Source organism: Suncus etruscus, chromosome 7 (assembly GCF_024139225.1).
Source record: "Suncus etruscus isolate mSunEtr1 chromosome 7, mSunEtr1.pri.cur, whole genome shotgun sequence".
Lineage (NCBI taxonomy): Eukaryota > Metazoa > Chordata > Mammalia > Eulipotyphla > Soricidae > Suncus > Suncus etruscus.
The window spans coordinates 50,227,760-50,244,808 of NC_064854.1; the positions used below are offsets into that span (position 1 = coordinate 50,227,760).

At 41.3% G+C, this 17,049-nt stretch overlaps 2 protein-coding genes across 2 annotated transcripts in view; one reads left to right on the forward strand and one right to left on the reverse strand.

The window, feature by feature from the left end:
* Positions 1–9,533, reverse strand: part of CEP170 (centrosomal protein 170) — a 140,351-nt gene extending 130,818 nt beyond the window's left edge. Inside the window, exon 1 of the mRNA XM_049776649.1 lies at positions 9,295–9,533. The gene's annotated coding sequence lies outside the window, so the exon portion shown is untranslated. The remainder of the gene's footprint in view (positions 1–9,294) is intronic.
* Positions 9,534–10,483: 950 nt separating this feature from the next.
* Positions 10,484–17,049, forward strand: part of SDCCAG8 (SHH signaling and ciliogenesis regulator SDCCAG8) — a 103,028-nt gene continuing 96,462 nt past the window's right edge. The window contains 2 exon segments of the mRNA XM_049777565.1: positions 10,484–10,609; positions 16,902–17,049. The exon segment at positions 16,902–17,049 is cut by the window's right edge and continues 5 nt beyond it. Of these exon segments, the coding sequence (XP_049633522.1) occupies positions 10,543–10,609; positions 16,902–17,049 (215 nt within the window). The 5' untranslated portion in view covers positions 10,484–10,542.

Sequence of the window (17,049 nt, forward strand, 5' to 3'; positions counted from 1 at the left end):
TGATTGATTGATTGGATCTTGAGCCACAAACAGCAGTGCTCAAAAATCCTGGTTCTACACTCAGAAATCACACCCTGGCAGGCTGGGAGACCATATGGGATGCCGGGAATTGAACAGGGTCCCTCCCTCCTGGGTTGGCCCCAAGCAAAGCAAATGCCCAGCTAAGCTATCCTCTCTGGGCCCCACAAGTTCAATTTTAAAAGCCAGGTGAGCCATTATGTCCATTTGTTTAAAGAATGTGGATCAATAATACCTTAAGGATAATTCTAAAATTTTATGAATCATTAGAGAATATAGGATGCTGATTTAAATAATTGAAAAAAATCAATGGAGGGGCCGGAGAGATAGCACAGTTGTAAGGCATTTGCCTTGTATGCCACCAACCCAGAACAGACCCAGTTTGATTCCTGGCATCTCATATGGTCCGCCAAGCTTGCCAGGAGTGATTTCTGAGCACAGAGCCAGGAGTAACCCCTGAGCATCACCACGTGTGCGCCAAAACCAATCAATTACGAAATAACTAAAAGAGTTTTTTTTTTAACTTTAAACTCTTAAAAGAGTCCTGTGGAAAGCATTTTATCATTTAGTCAAAAGAAACAACAATTACTATTATATACTCTAACTTCTAAAAGCCCCCCTGACACTTCTCTAATTGTGCTTCAGATAGTCCCAACTTTTGGTTATTGCTTACAAAAAATGTCAAATGGATCACACCATCTACACAAAAAGTAAACACATGACTCCTCTCTGGTTCTTGATTCTCTAGTATTTATGAGGTGCTCAATGCATGGTAGTAATTATTCACTTATTTTGTATCAAATTCAAAGTGAGATTTTTTACAACATTAATTATTGACATATTGATAGAATTAGTTCTGTTTATTTTGTTTTTCAAATGTAAGCAACATACTTGGGATTCTTTTCTATTTTTATCCTCAAATATAATATTAGTTTATATATAATGTTTGCAGTTTTCTTAAAAGTTTTACTTGATTTCCTTGGTTTCCTTCCTACTTTTTTTGTTGGATATCAAAGTCTTTAGGACTGAACCACGCCCACATGTTCATATGGGGTTAGCGCCACATATTCACTCTTTTCTCAAACAAGATATAAACCAAGCTGTGAAAAAACATGGAAATGCTGGCCACCCTATAGAAAAATGGCCAGTGGCCATCTTGTGAGAAAAGGGCAGGCAAAACCCCTTCCAACCAAAGCCATGCCTGCTGTATCCATAACCATGAATCACCATTTTGCCAGTGGTCCTGTTTCATCATCACCCCTCTACAAATTCTCTTTGGGCACACAAGCTGACCAAATTTCAGGTATATCTGTATTTGGGCTGATATAACCAGGGCTTTTTGGAGCAAGTACAGGAACCCTCTTCCTGCATCCTCCTCCTTCTAGGAGGTCTGGCAGCTAAGAATACAACCCTAAAAGCTGTAGTGTCAAGTAATAGTGCTTTAAATTTCTGGACAACTGTCATCCTTGTAGAAACACACCATGGACAGCGAACAATAGGAGCTTACTAATTAAACCCTTCCAACATTTGTATTAATGACTTCATTGGAAATATACAATAATTTTCACAAATGTAGCTTTCTATCATACTTTTTAATCTTTTCTTCCTTTGCTTTTAAATTTCTTTCTTTTCCTCTTTCTGTCTATTCTTTTTCTTTTTTCTTTTTTTTTTGGGTCTATTCTTTTTCTAGTAATGTTGCTTCTCACTTATCAGGACAACAAATGTATTATTGTTAACTATGTCAACTATGAGATGCATTTCTCTTTAAATAAAGTAAAAAAAAGTCTTTAGGATATATAACTATGACATTCCGTTTGGCCAAAATAAATTAGAATGTACTGTTGCAACTCTACTTAAATTAAACTGATCTATCCAATTTAATCAGGTTCCTTTTTAAATATAAAATCTTTATTTAAGCATAATGATTACAAGCTTGATTGTATGTTGGGTTTCAGTCTATAAAACAGCCACACCCCCCTTCACCAGTGCAAATTCTCATCTCCAATTGCCCCCCTCCCTCCTTCCAATTTAATCAATTCTAACACAAGCAAATGTTTTCTTATTCTTTTCTATTATTCAAATTGGCCAACTCATTGCTGAGCAAATTTTCTCAAAAAATTGTATATATAAATTTAAAATATATCTCACGAGAAACTATGTTAATTTTACATCACTTTAATAAAATAATTTACAAAAATTAATTCTTTTACTGAAACAAATCAACAGTCCATGTTCTATCCATATTATCTATACACCAAGAATTAATTCAATGATATATAATTGCTAGTTTGCTATTACTCTTCAAAAGAGTCTGCTAATGTATAGATATTTAGCTAGCAACATAGTATATCAGATGTTGTGATGCTTTTTAGGTTCTATTCCCTGCATCATGACATAAATTAAAGTATAGAAATAACTATACTAAATGAAATAATTAGAATATACAATAGCAGGATAGGGCTAGAGAGATAGTACAGACAGCAAGTCTCTTGCATGTGGCTAGCCCCCCCCCCCCCCCCCCCCCCCCCCCCCCCCCCTCAGCCCTATCCATTACATACTTGGTTTAAAACTCTGGCACTGTGTATCTTCCCACTGAGCATTGTCATGAATCATTTCTAGACACAGAGCAAGACACAATATGTTTCATACACTAAGATCCTCCAGCCCAACCTCACCCCCACAAAGATGGGGGAGGGAATGGAAATGGTCTGTGGGTAGTATTGAGAGTGAATACCACCTGGAGCTGAAGCCTGATGTGGCAGAGGAGTGGAATGAGCACATTCTAAACCATCTTGGCAACCATCTGTGTTATGCCCCCTTTAATGCTTAGACCTACCACATAGTACCAGCAATCAGGTTAATGCACTTTCATAGCCACATATAGACTATTTCAGGGGTGGTGACAAGTTTGACACAAAGAGTCAAAATTTTAAACTGTGAGAGTCAGAGAGCCACACACACAGTGACCTGCCAAAACAAACACTCACACAAAAGCATATAATTTTAACAATAATATATTAAACACATATTGCATTTTGCCATTTTGAGTGAGGGCCAAAAATCCTGTTCGCCACCCCTGGACTATTTGATCGCTGCTGCAACTTTTTTCTTTTCTTTTTTAATATTAACAAAAAAGTTTTCAAAAAAAATTTTTTTTAATTTTCTGATATAAAAAAAAGTTAGATAATGTGTTTAACTAGTTGTGGACCAGTATTGTAAATATACTTCAGCCTTGCAGGCTGGTTATTCCCAGCCACCCGTCTACTGACAGTGTCTTGTATAGTACTATTTGCTTTAGAACTTTTTTTTTTGGTTTTCTGGACACACCCAATGATTAGGGGTTACTCATAGCTCTGTACTCAGAAATCTCTCCTGGCTTGGGGAACCATATGGGACGCTGGGGTATCGAATGAAGGTCCGTCCTAGGTTAGTGAGTGCAAGGCAGATGCCCCTAGAATATTTTATTCTTGTTTTTCTCATCTAAAAAATATGGTCAAGTGTTTCTTATGGTTGGGTACATCTTATAGAGCAAAAAATACAGTAGTTTCTGAATATGACTAAAAATGCTAACTGTATTTGAGGCCCTACCCTGACACACTCCTACGTGGCTCCTACCAAACAATAATAAAAATAAAACAGCAAAAACTGGAGTAGAGAAGATCTTTCAAAATATGTGTGCTGGAGCACACAACTTGCACGTGGGAGGCCCAGAATAAATATCTGGCATAGCATGGTCTCTTGCTTAAGTCCTTCTTATTATGACTAGGTCCTGAGAACTGCTTAGTAAGGCCCAACCTTCCCTCAAAAAGAAGAAGAACAACAACAACAATAACAAAAATACAATGAAAGTAAAATAGCAGAAATAACTACTCAGAAGACTCTTTTGGATGAGAGAGAGAGAGAGAGAGAGAGAGGAGAGAGAAGAGGAGGAGGAGAGAGAGGATGAGAGAAGAGAGAGGGAGGAGAGAGAGAGAGGGGGGAGAGTAGAAGAGAGAAACAGGGGGGAGAGAGAGGGGGGAGAGAGAGGAGAGAAAGAGCGGGGAGAGAAAGAGAGAGAGAGAGAGAGAGAGAGAGGGAGGAGAAACAGAGTCAGAGTCAGTTCAACAACTGAGTGCATACAGGAGGTCAATTTGATCCCCAGCACTACCTGGCCTCCTGAGCACTGGATAGGAGTAACCCAGGAGCACTGAGCTGGGAGTTGTCTGGGAACACTTACAGGTTTGGTCAAAAGTCAGAAACAAAACACATGTTCACCAACATGTTTAAACATGCACAGTATTGGATACTAATTGAGTAATATTTAATTACTATGAGATGCAAGGATAGTTTTGTTTAAGTAAGTAAGTGATAACTTGGGCAAACAAATCATTAGTTTTATTGGGATGGGGGGAGAGACCTGTCAATGCTGGGGCTTACTCCTAGTTCTCCATGCAGGATCACTCCTGACAGTATTTGAGAGACCTCCTGAGAAGCTGGGGCTGGGATGGCCACAAGCAAGGCCAGTGCTTCCTCCACTATCAATCTGTCCTCAACACAAAATATTTAAAACAACTCAATATATGCATACATATAAAAAAAGATAATTATATGTGAAAATGTAACACTATGACAGAAACACATCATATGGTCATATATTTTCACACAAAGTACTTTTAGAGGGGTCAGTGAGATATTCAAAAGGCTGGACACAAAACTTTGCATAAAGAAGGCCCAGATTTGGGGGCCGGGGGCAGTGGCGCTAGAGGTAAGGTGCCTGCCTTGCCTGCGCTAGCCTTGGATGGACTGTGGTTTGATCCCCCTGGTGTCCCATATGGTCCCCCAAGCCAGGAGCAAACTTCTGAGCACATAGCAGGAGTAACCCCTGAGCATCACCGGGTGTGGCCCAAAAAAAAAAAAACAAAAAAAAGGCCCAGATTTACTGCTTGACACTTCATGAACTCTTAAACACTGCTGGAAGAACAGAGCCAGAAGTAGCACTTGAGTACCACCAAGTGTACCTAATCTCCCCCCAAAAGAAATTTATAAAAACACACCCAGCAGTGTTCAAGACTTACTCCTGGCTCTGTGCTCACGGATCACTTGGAGTAGGGCTCTGGGACTGTATGTGTTGTTAGAATACAAACCCAGGAGGCCAGAGAGGTGACATCAGCAGTAAGGTGTCAGCCTTGCACGTGCTAGCCTAGGATCCCCTGAGTCCCATATGGTCCCATCCATAGCCAGGAGCGATTTCTGAGCTCATAGCCAGGAGTAACCCCTGAGCATCACTGGTGTGGCTGAAAAACATGACAAAACAAAACTAAACTAAAAGAAAGAAAACAAACCCAGGGGTTAAAGAGATAGCACAGTGGTTAGGGCGTTTGCTTTGCCCGTGGCTGACCCGGGAGGGACCTGGTTGGATTCCCGGCATCCCATAAGGTCCCCCAGCCTGCCAGGGGCGATTTCTGAGTGTAGAGTCAGGAGTAACCCCTGAGTGCTGCTGGGTGTCACCCAATAACCAAAAAAAAAAAAAAAAAGAAAAGGAAGGAGGAGGGAGGGATGGGAGGGAGGAGGGAGGGAGGGAGGGGGAGGGAGGAAGGAGGAGGAAGGAAGGAAGGAAGGAAGGAAGGACAGGAAGGAAGGAAGGAAGGAAGGAAGGAAGGAAGGAAGGAAGGAAGGAAGGAAGGAAGGAAGAAGGAAGGAAGGAAGGAAAGAAAGAAAGAAGAAAGAAAAGAAAGGAAAGAAAGAAAGAAAGAAAGAAAGAAAGAAAGAAAGAAAAGAAAGAAAGAATAGAAAGAAAGAAAGAAAGAAGAAAGAAAGATAAGAAAAGAAAAGAAGAAAGAAAGAAAAGAAAAGAAAGAAAGAATAAAGAAAGAAAGAAAGAAAGAAAGAAAGAAAAGAAAAAAGAGTGAAAAGAAAGAAGAGAAAAGAAAGAAGAAAGAAAGAAAAGAAAAAAAGAAAAAGAAAGAAGAAATCAAACCAGGTCAGTCCAAGCTCCTGACTCATGTACTTTATCTCAGTCCCAAGTTTAACTTCTCTAAAAAGGGAACTAAAATAACTTCTTATAGAATGCCATAAAACTGACCAGTAAATTTGGTTTAGAGCCCAACTGATTTAGGACAGGACATACAACCCATTTGAACAGCCCTGTAGCATATGGCTACAAACTTTACCCTCCACCAATATGGTTGATTTAATGTAATTCTACATGCCATATATAGATTGCAGTTTTTCATGCAGGAGGCTCAGTTTGATCCCTTGTACCACACAATCATATACCACCTAACTTGCAGGAGTGGTCCAAAAATAAAATTTAAAGTCAACAAAAATGCATCATTTGTAAAAACCATCTGAACAAAAAGCATAAAGTTCACTGATAAACATTTCAAAATGTACTTTTTTCTTTAGATAAATTCCTGGAGCCAGAGAACTAATATATATGGTAGAAGGCACTGGCCCTCGCATGTGTTTGATGATCCCTGGCACCACATATGATCCTCTCAACACCCTCTAGAGCAATCATGAGCAGAGTCAGGAGCAACCTCTGAGCACAGTATCTTGGGCCAGAATGATAGCATAGGGGTAGGGTGTTTGCCGTGCATATAACTGACCTGGGTTCAATCTCTGGCATCCCATATGGTCCGAGTAATTTCTGAGCGCAGAGCCAAGAGTAAGCCCTAAGTGCTGCCGGGTGTGGTCCAAAACCCAAACAAGCAAAAAATAAAAACAAAAATCACAACAAAGGGAAAATTGCTATTTAAGTTGAAAATAACTTATTAATCAAAGAAAATTAAGTTCTAAAGTTCTTATTATATAGTAAAGTTATTTATTGGGGGGGGGGTCACAGCCCTGAGGTGCTCAGGAATTATTCCTGGCTCTTTGGTCAGGGACCTTACTGATGGGATTCAGGGGATGAAATGGTATGCCAGGGATTAAACTCAGGTTCACTGCATGCAAGGCAAGTGTGTTTTATCCCTTATCCTATCTCAGTAATTTTATCTTTAACATAATTTATAGTTAATCATACTATAAAATACTACTGACTATAAGAGGCATGGTTAATAACAAGTGACAGGAAAAACATTCCAACAGGGCATCTTTGTCTATGTCAATGTCTGTAAGCTAATTTATAAAATTAAAGCTCTATTTAACTAGAATTACATTTTTCATCAGAAAGAGGTAAACTACAGCTGGAGAGATAGCATAGGGCATTTGTCTTGTATGTGGTCAACCGGGGACAAACCAAGTTCAATTCCTGGCATCCCACAAGGTCCCCTGAGATTGCCAGGAGCGATTTCTGAGCACAGAGCCAGGAGTATCCCATGAGCATCGCCAGGTGTGGCCCAAAAACCAATCAATTAATAGATTAGTTAATTTTAAAAAGAAAGAGGAGGGGCCGGCGAGGTGGCACCTAGAGGTAAGGTGTCTGCCTTGCAAGCGCTAGCCAAGGAATGACCGTGGTTCGATACCCCGGCGTCCCCTGTGGTCCCCCAAGGTAGGGTCAATTTCTGAGCATCAAACGGATGTGGCCCCCCCCCCCAAAAAAAACAAAAAATAAAATAAAAAAGAAAGAGGAAAACTAGTTTAAGTGCCAGTGAACTTTACTGTCTCAGAACTCTACTGTATACAGTGAAATTTTCCATAGATGTTTATAGTCTAGACGCTCTAGCAGATAGAGTGGGGGAAATTACATTTGATAGTAATTGGTTTTACTTGCTCCTGCCTTTCATTCACGATTTGTTTGGGGCAGATAAGTCCCAAAACTTTCCAATTTTTCCCGTCTTTCTCCATGTGTTAAGTTGTACTTGCTCTTCACTTTATAACAACAAAATTAAATAGTACCTACAAAGAATTAAGTCCTTTGAAAAAGTGGCGGAAAAATAAAAATGGATAGTAATTAGCGACGAGATATTTCCAAAGCTAAATTCCTAAATCTCTGGGGCAAAGTAGCTAGATTTTACCCAAAGGGTTAAAATCCGTGAAGATCTAGATAGTGTCTTCATGATGTAACTATCCTAGCACATTATTTTCCCCACCTGTTCCTTTATCCCTGCCATCAAAGCTTTGTGACCATTGTATTCTTAAAAGATATCGTTTGCTTAAAAGACCATTTTCGATCCTGCTTAAACATGATCTAAATTTTCATTTAAAAATGCATTCAAAATTGAAACAGAAACGTACCGAGCATCGTCTTTGTTTTGGCTGCCTAAATAAAAAAACAACAACACAAAAGATGCATCCTACTCTGTTCCTTTAAGGCTATTAATGCATCACCCACCCAATTGAAAACATTCTGCTGGCTCATTTCCCTGCCTCCCAACAGCTTCCGTGTCAGGGCCATCCTGGTACATTCTTCATCATCTAGTTCTTCCACTGACCACATCAAACTCTGAACATGCATGCACTCTCCATTTCTTTCGGAAGGTTCCATTCTTTTTATTAAAAAAAAAAATCTTAACCAAAACACCAAAAATAAAACCCAAAGAAGCCATGACTGAGGATGAAAACACCCAAGTCTTTCTGTCCAGTGTTAGGCCCAAGTTTCCTTGGCACCAAATGCAAGAAACCATCTCCCCAACCAACCCTCTCCATTTGCACATTGGGGACAATGAAACCCCACAGGAAGCTACTACGCTCACATCCCGGGGCCCACCCCACCCGGATCGTTCCTCGGGTGCAGTCATTCCCCAAGCTGGGTAATGTGAGTGACACCATCTTCCACGCCCTTAAATGTATTGCATCCCCCCCCAAAAAAAAGGCCTTTCCTCCTGACTCCACCAAACCGCCTCAGACCCCCCCAGACAACCATGCAAAAAGGGTCATCAGCACCGTTAGCTGCAATAGAAAAAAAAAATAGAAAATTCCTTCTCCAGTAGCCGCGCAGCCATTCGGGTCCGGACAGCTCAGCCCGGAGGGCGGCACAAAAGCCCGAGCAGCTGACAATCGACCCCACACACTTGCACAATTAGGGGGTGGGGAGGAGATGGCGGCGGGGCAGCTAAGGGAAATCGGGAGGTCACAGGGCGGCCGGGCGGGGTCAGGGATGAGGGATTTGGGGGGGGGGGGTCATTGGGAGGGGCGCCGGCCTCAGTTCCCCGTCCAGTGCCACGGGGGACGGTGGCACCGCGCCAAGCATCCGGGAGGCACTACTTGGCCGCCGCCACCACCGCCCTAGTTTAGCCTCGCCTTGCCCGGATCCCCCCCCGCCCCCCCGGCTGCAAATCTGAGCCCCAGGCTACGGAAAGCCAGCAGCAGCGAGGCAGCGCCACCCCCAAGCGCCTCCCTCGGCGCCCCGCTTACCCCTCAGAGCTGAGAGGGAACCGACGGGATTTGGGGGAGTCGGGTAGCGGCGTCGTGTCCCTGGAATCTCCTCCGCGCGCTGTCAAGCCCTAGAACTCCGTCTCGCCGCTCCGATCAGTCTCCCGGACCCTCTGATCCGCTAGGTTTCAACGCGATTTGCACACACACGCCCCACACACTTAGCGGTAACGGCCCAGAGCAGCCGCCCAGTGCGCAGGCGCCGGTGCCAGAGCCAGAAAGCCCGGCCCGACCCCTCCTCCTGCCCCGGGCCGAGCTGGACACTACTGCGCAAGCGCCAGATACAGACAATGAAAAGAGGTTGTGTTGCGGGAGGGGGGGGGGGTGCGGGAGGGTCTCACTCTCCGAGTTTTCCAGCTACGCAGGCGTCGCCCAAAGACCAGCTGAGGCCCCCGAAAGATAGCAAGGAAGTAAGGCGTTTGCCTTGCATGCAGAAGGACGGGGGTTCGAATCCCGGCATCCCTATAAGGTCCCCTGAGATTGCCTGGAGCGATTTCTGAGTGTGGAACCAGGAGGAACCCCTAATTGAGCGCTGCCGGGTGTGACCCAAAAACTGAAAACCCTAAATAAATAAATAAATAAATAAATAAATAAATAACCAAAGAATCCGGGCAATAGCTTGAGGCCCAAATCAATGAGGACTACAGTTCCCAGTGGCCAGAGCGCCAATTAGTTTGTAGTTTTCATTCATCTCCATGGGATTTGGGAAATTTAAGGGTTTTTTTCTTTATGTACTGGTTGGTTACTTGGACATATCAAGGCTGAGGAGTTCAGAAAAAAAAATCATTTGAGTTTTTTATTATTATTATTTTTGACCAGACCCGACGATAATTGCAATACTAGCCGACTTAGAAGAGTACATCCCTACATCAGTAATTCTTTTTCGGGTCCGTGTGGTGGTCCAAACAGACGGAAGTGATGGAGGGGTTCAGAACAAGGCGGTGTCTCTGAGCGGTCTCCCTGCAACAGAGTACGCCAACGAACCACATCAGGCTCCTGAGGCGTGGTGCTTACTGGGAATTGTAGTTTCCCATTGGTCGCTCAGGCTTCTGGAGACTTTAGTCCCTAATACTGCGAACTACAACTCCCAGGGTTCAGGAGTCCCAGCTAGTTCCGTCAGAGCTTCCTCTCCCAGTTGGAGTAATTGCCTTGCAGGACTTGAGGCGTCCCTGTTCTGGAAGGGTAATACAGAGGCTTTCTTTCTGTGGCTTTCCTTTTTCTCCTCTGTGCATGGCGAAGTCCCCAGAAAACACTACTGTGGAGGAGACTCTGGGGCAATATCAAGGGAGTCTCACGGGTGAGTTTCTCAGTTCTCAGTTCTCCTGTAAGAGAACTCTTCCCTTGATAAGTTGCAGAACTAAGTTGGCTGGAATTGACTAGGTTGTTTTTTGTTTGGTTTTGTTTTGTTTTTTACTAACAAGCAAGAACCTGTCTGAGAGTTCCTTAGGAAGAGATGTACCCCTGAGCCTCTTCAGTCGTGATACCTGAGCACTGCCTGGGTGGCCACAAAACTTAAAAAATAAATTATATATATATATCTGTATATATATACATATAGATGAAAGATGATATGGTTTGTGTTTACTTTCCAGTTAAGCAGAGCTCTTTTCTTTAATTTCTGATTTATCAGAACCAAATCTCTGACAACCTTCTCCCCCAAATCCTGCGCTATGCTATATTTGCCCAGTTCCTACACTTTGCTTTTAAATCTAGTAAGTTTTTGATTCACACATTTTAAACATTTAAATTTTTATGTAATGTATTGAATATGATAGTTGGATCTAGGAAAATCACAGTAATAATTATTTTACTTTAATCACAATGATGTCTACTTAATGATCAAAACTAGATACATTAAATTCTTTAAAACTTGCACCAAGGACCAGAGAGATAATACAGGAGTAATGGAGCTTGCTGAGGTTGACCTTGATAATATCTCAGTGGTTCCTTAGCACCACCATAAGGTTACCCAGCACTGCCAAGAGTGATCCATCAGTATGGAGGCAGGAACACCTCAGGTGTGGCCCCCAAACTAAATATTTAAAAAAAAAAGTTTTGGGGCCAGCGAGGTGGCGCTAGGGATAAGGTGTCTGCCTTGCAAGCCCTAGCCAAGGAAGAACTGCGGTTCGATCCCTGGCGTCTCATATGGTCCCCCCCAAGCCAGGGGCAATTTCTGAGCACTTAGCCAGGAGTGAGCCCTGAACATCAAACGGGTGTGGGCCGAAAAACCAAAAAAAAAAAAAAAAAAAAGTTTTCAACAGTTTTGTGAATATTTCATTATACAGAAAGAATTTGAGTTACAGACACAACGCTGGTTATATAATTTATCTTACATATTTGCCTTAAAACCTTACTTTTTAAAAGTTAATCATATCGATTGTTATTGTTTAAATAAGTAAATTTAGATTTCATAGTATATTGGATATCACTAAAATTTAGTCACTTCAGTTAAGTCCTGGTTCTATGGGAGATGGCTCAAGGACTGAAGAATGTGCTTTCCACATGAGGATCATACTTTTGATTCTCAACATCTTCAGGTATCATGATTTAGGAAAGACCATTCAAGCCCTGCACCAAATGAAGTAAAACCATCCCCTCAAACTAAAACAGTCCTAGTATTGTCTAACGGATTTTCATAAAGACCAAATTAAATAATTCACATTTAAGCAATGATTCTCTTTTTATACTGGTAAGCAATATATTTTAAAGTTTTCTGGCTAGCTCACTTGGTGTGTAGAGTCAAATTTCTATATAAAAATTAAAATAGAGGAGATAGATCAAAGCGGTGGAGTACCCGAGAGTTCCTTTGATTCCTGCTACTTCCCCCAGCATCTCCTGGTGAGTACAGAGCCTTAAGCACTGCATGATGTTATCCCCAACCCCTGCCAAAAAAAATTGAAATATTTTTCATACAAAATATGCACATATAAACTGAAAGAAAATTTTTTTTCTGCTAGGACCAATGCACTTTTATTTTCTGTTCTTTGCATATTCTTTTTTTTTCCTTTCTTTCTTTCTTTCTTTCTTTCTTTGCATATTCTTAACCTTCTATACCTGTGATTTATTAACTGGGGGCCACAAGGCCTTAGTGAACCTCAAGAATATTTCAAGGGGCTACAGATAAAAAATAAATGGAAGGATGAAGGAAAACTGGTATTAGGCAGGACACAGGAAAATGGGACACAGGACACAGGGGCCAGAGCATAGCACAGCGGTAGGGCGTTTGTTTGCCTTACACCAGCTGCCCAGGATGGACCTGGGCTCGATCCCCCGTGTCCCATTTGGTCCCCCATTTGGTCATTTTGGTCTGAGCTCTTTTAACTTTGTATATTCCTTTTCTTGTAGACCTGACATATGAGATTATATATATGTCCTTTTCTTGTTTCTTCGTTTTAGTTTGGAGCCTCACTCTACACTGCTTAGGGGTTACTGCTGGTTCTACCTTCAGAAATCACATTCACTACTTACAGGCTATGGGGACCATATGGGGATCGAACCCCAGTCAGTCACATGCAAGTACTAACGCTCTAGCCCTTATATATGTCCTATTAAAAAAAATCACAACGATTAAAGAATTGTAATTTACAAAGTTATTATTAGTTGGGGTTTAGCATCAATACTACTACCAATATCAACTTCCCTTCACAAAAACCCAGGCAGGTTTCCTCCCATCACTCCAACCTAATCCTTTGGAAGATATTTTTGTTTGTTTTAGTTTTTCTATTTTGTGGGGCCATAACCAGTGGTATTCAGACATTACTCCTGGAACCATATGGAATCTCAGGGATAGAACCTGGGTCAACTGCATGTAAGACAAATGCCCTACTGGTACTATTGCACCGGCCCTACACTTGAGCATATTTTTTTTTACTATTAGAGTCTTAGTTGAATATATTTAGTTTATGCATATTATTTTAAATACTTTTTATTATAATTGCAACTTACAGTGTTGGCTTAGTGTGACTTTGGATTATACTGTTTATATCTTGATAATACTAACCTAGAGAACAGCAATCTTTTGAAATAGGTTGAAGAGTAGATAGACATGAATCTCTTTCTTGCTGTGTTTTCATTTTTCTACTATTTTCCCCAATCTCAGCTTATTTTGAACTACGGAAGGGTCAGCCTAGGAGATGTATCCATCAAAAATTTCCCAGGCAGCTTGGTTAAGTATATTCTCCTTCCATCTTTTTTAAGGAAAATTCTCATTCATATCTTACATTAAATATAGGGAATATAGTAATTAATAATTCACAATATGTAATACAGAGTTAATTCTCCCCAGACATGGGCATATTTGCTTTTTGTTCAAAAACATCCTGATGGGGCCTGGAGAGATAGCATGGAGATAAGGCATTTGCCTTTCATGCAGGTCAGTGGTTCGAATCCCAGCATCCCATATGGTCCCCTGGGCATGCCAGGAGCAATTTCTGAGCATAGAGCCAGGAGTAACCCCTGAGTACTGCTGAGTGTGACCCAAAAACCAAAAACAAAACAAAACAAACAAAAAAACCATCCTGATGTAGAGAAGCTGAGAGGCCCAGAGCCATAATGCAGCAGGGAGGGCATTTGCCTTGCACACAGTCGATTTGGGTTCAATTCCTGGCACCCCAAAGGATTGCCTGAGCACCACTAGGAGTGATTCCTAAAATTAGATCCAGGAATAACCCCTAGAACCATTTCATCAAGTGTGCCCCCCCAAAATAAAAGGGAGGCTGAATGGTGACTAGGAGTTGCTGTGTAGGGGAAAACAGTTAAGAAAATGAGTAAAACAATATGTGGCAGTCAGCCTTCTTGGTCTTCCTTGTATTGCTTGATGTTCCACTAGTGGACTAAAAGAAGTATTGTTTACTTCCATTTAAATTTATGTGATCTGTGAAATTCAGAAGATCTATATTTGTGTTGATGTTCATATTTAAATTAATATTTCCATGGGGTTGATGAAGGGGACAAAAAATCAGGATGCAGGTTTGTCTTTTGAGGACACAAGACAAAAAAAATGAGTAGTCAATTTGTGAAAACATATAAAGCTGTTTCATTATTAATGGCCTCTGCAGCTGCCCACAGCACATAAATATATGTATATATATATTGAAGGGAGAAATAGAAGAGATGGTTTCAGCACACACTTATAGAAGCTGTTCATTCCCCTAAAATTTTTCATACACATTCTTCTCCCAGCACACAGGGAACATTATCCAGAAAACATACTTCTATGAACTCAAGAGTATAGAAATAATTATCCTCTCAGATTGTGATGCATTGAAAATAGAAATTAATTACAAACAGTAATGAAGGACAAATGGAAATGCTTAGAAATTAAACATCTTCCTACTTTACAAGTAGTGGATCAGAGAGGAAATCAAAAGATTCCATGAAACAAATGAGCATGAGGATCCAAGCAGCCAAAACATAACAAGCAAAGCAACAGTGGTGCTAAGCAGGAAGTCAGTTGCAGTTCAGGTATCCATTATGAAATAATAAATAGCATAATTGCACAGCTTAAGTATTTAGAACAAAAGACCAATGGCCAGACATACATTTACACATCTATGGTTGATAAGTGCCTTCCATAGGCTGCAGCTGGCTGAGGGGCCACAGGCTCTCACAAAGTGCCTTCAGCTGAAGGATGGTGAACACTGGTAGGATGCTGTTCTGAGTCTTCAGCTTGCTCCCTTTCACTGCCCAGTTTTGTCTCACCTGAGAGGGCTTCAGCTGGTTGAATCAGCAGAATTTACTTTGGGAGCAAAGCAGCTAGCTACCTTTCACCTCTGGCCCAGTTAGCAGCTTCTGCACCTTTCTCTCTTTTCACAGTGTCAAACTCCACAGTCTCCCCATCTCCAATGCTGCACAAAAACTTCCTGGCATTGTTTCTCTTAATAGCTGTCTGGTGAACAAAAACATCCTCTTTAGTGTCATTTCTGTTATTAGGGGAGTGCAATTCAGAACAACTTATTAGATGTCATATCATACAGTGATTTCTGGCATACATCACAAAGGAGAAAAACAGCCAGTTTTTGTGTGGTATGGGTAAAAGGGCCCTTCACGCAATGCTGGTAGGGTTGTCTATTGACCCAACCTCTTTGGAAAACAATATCTCAAAGTAGGAATTGAGTTTCCATATGAGCCAGAAATTTCAACTTGGGACATCTCTCTCAAAGCCCAAAAGTTCAATTCAGAAGATGTGCACTCTTATTTTATTGAAGTAGTATCCACAATAACCAAAATTGCAAAAAAGTGTCTTAGAACAGATGTCTCTATAAAGAAACTGTTGTGCATAAATGAAGTGGATGAAATGTGCATGCAATTATGAGTGTTTCTGGAGAATATGCTGCTGAGTGAAGTTAGAAGGAATGGAACAGACACAGAATGAGCTCTTTCCTATATGGTATATAAAAAACAGTATAGGAGGTGTAAGCAACACAAACTAAGATCTACTTATTTGTAGGAAGCTTATGATGGGTGGTGGGATGTTGGTGGAGAGTAGTACCCAGTATGTACTACATGATAAGTCAAGTAGACACTATCGAAGGGTGTAGCTCAGAAATGCTTTAATTAGGGAGTCCTCCTATTACCAGTTTTTTAAACCATAGTGCCTAATAATTTTTAAAATTAGACCAGGCATTATGTTTTTTAAGAGGGTGAGAAAAAAGCATTACAGCATAGGCTACTGTGGCAGAGCTTAAGGTAAAGAGCTTTTTTTTCCTCAGTCTACTCACTGCAATGATAAAGCTTCCCAGTAGGGTTATTATTTGGTTTGGTAGAAGAGAGGAACACTTCCATTCAATTTTCATTACTGGAAGTTTAATATATGATGATTATCAATTCCATGTTCTCATGACCTTAGAGATCATCTAGTCTCCCTTGAATCCAGTGGTAGGACTGTCCAAGGGGGCTGAACTGCAGTAGTCTTGGATACAGTTAGGTTGAAGAGTGATTTCTGTTTGTTTGCTTAAAGAAGGTAGACTTCTAGGGGCCGGAGAAATAGCACAACAGTAGGGTGTCTGCTTTGCACGCAGTCAATCCAGGATGGACAGTGGTTCGAATCCCTGCATCCCATATGGTCCCCTGTGCCTGCTAGGAGCGATTTCTGAGCACTGAGCCAGGAATAACTCTTCTTTTTTTTTGGGGGGGGGCCCACACCCGGCATTGCTCAGGGGTTACTCCTGGCTGTCTGCTCAGAAATAGCTCCTGGCAGGCACGGGGGACCATATGGGACACCGGGATTCGAACCAACCACCTTTGGTCCTGGATCGGCTGCTTGCAAGGCAAATGCCGCTGGGCTATCTCTCCGGGCCCAGGAATAACTCTTGAGTTCAGCCAGGTGTGACCCAAAAATACGAACAAACAAACAAACAAAAAAAAGGTAGATTTCTAGAGAGCCTTTTTAGGAAAGGGCAGGTAGGCCAATTAAGTGTGGGAATCTTTGCGATGAGATTAATCTTTAATTCCTGTAATATATTCTGAATCAAGTTAGAAATAGATGTTTTGTTTTTTATTTTATAAATTTTCAAAAACTTCAAAATTCCTTTTGAATAAGTGTATATAGTGGTCCTCAGTATTCTCTGACTGTCATAATATTGTTGTAGAACATTCAAATAGAAGCATTTTACAACTGAAATCTTCCCCGAGAGAAGGCAGTATCACTTTTTCAGAAGACAAGCTAGATGCTCCTGTTAGCATCACTGTAGTAAATGAAGATCCTGATGCTACCTGCCATAAACTAAATTCCAGCCA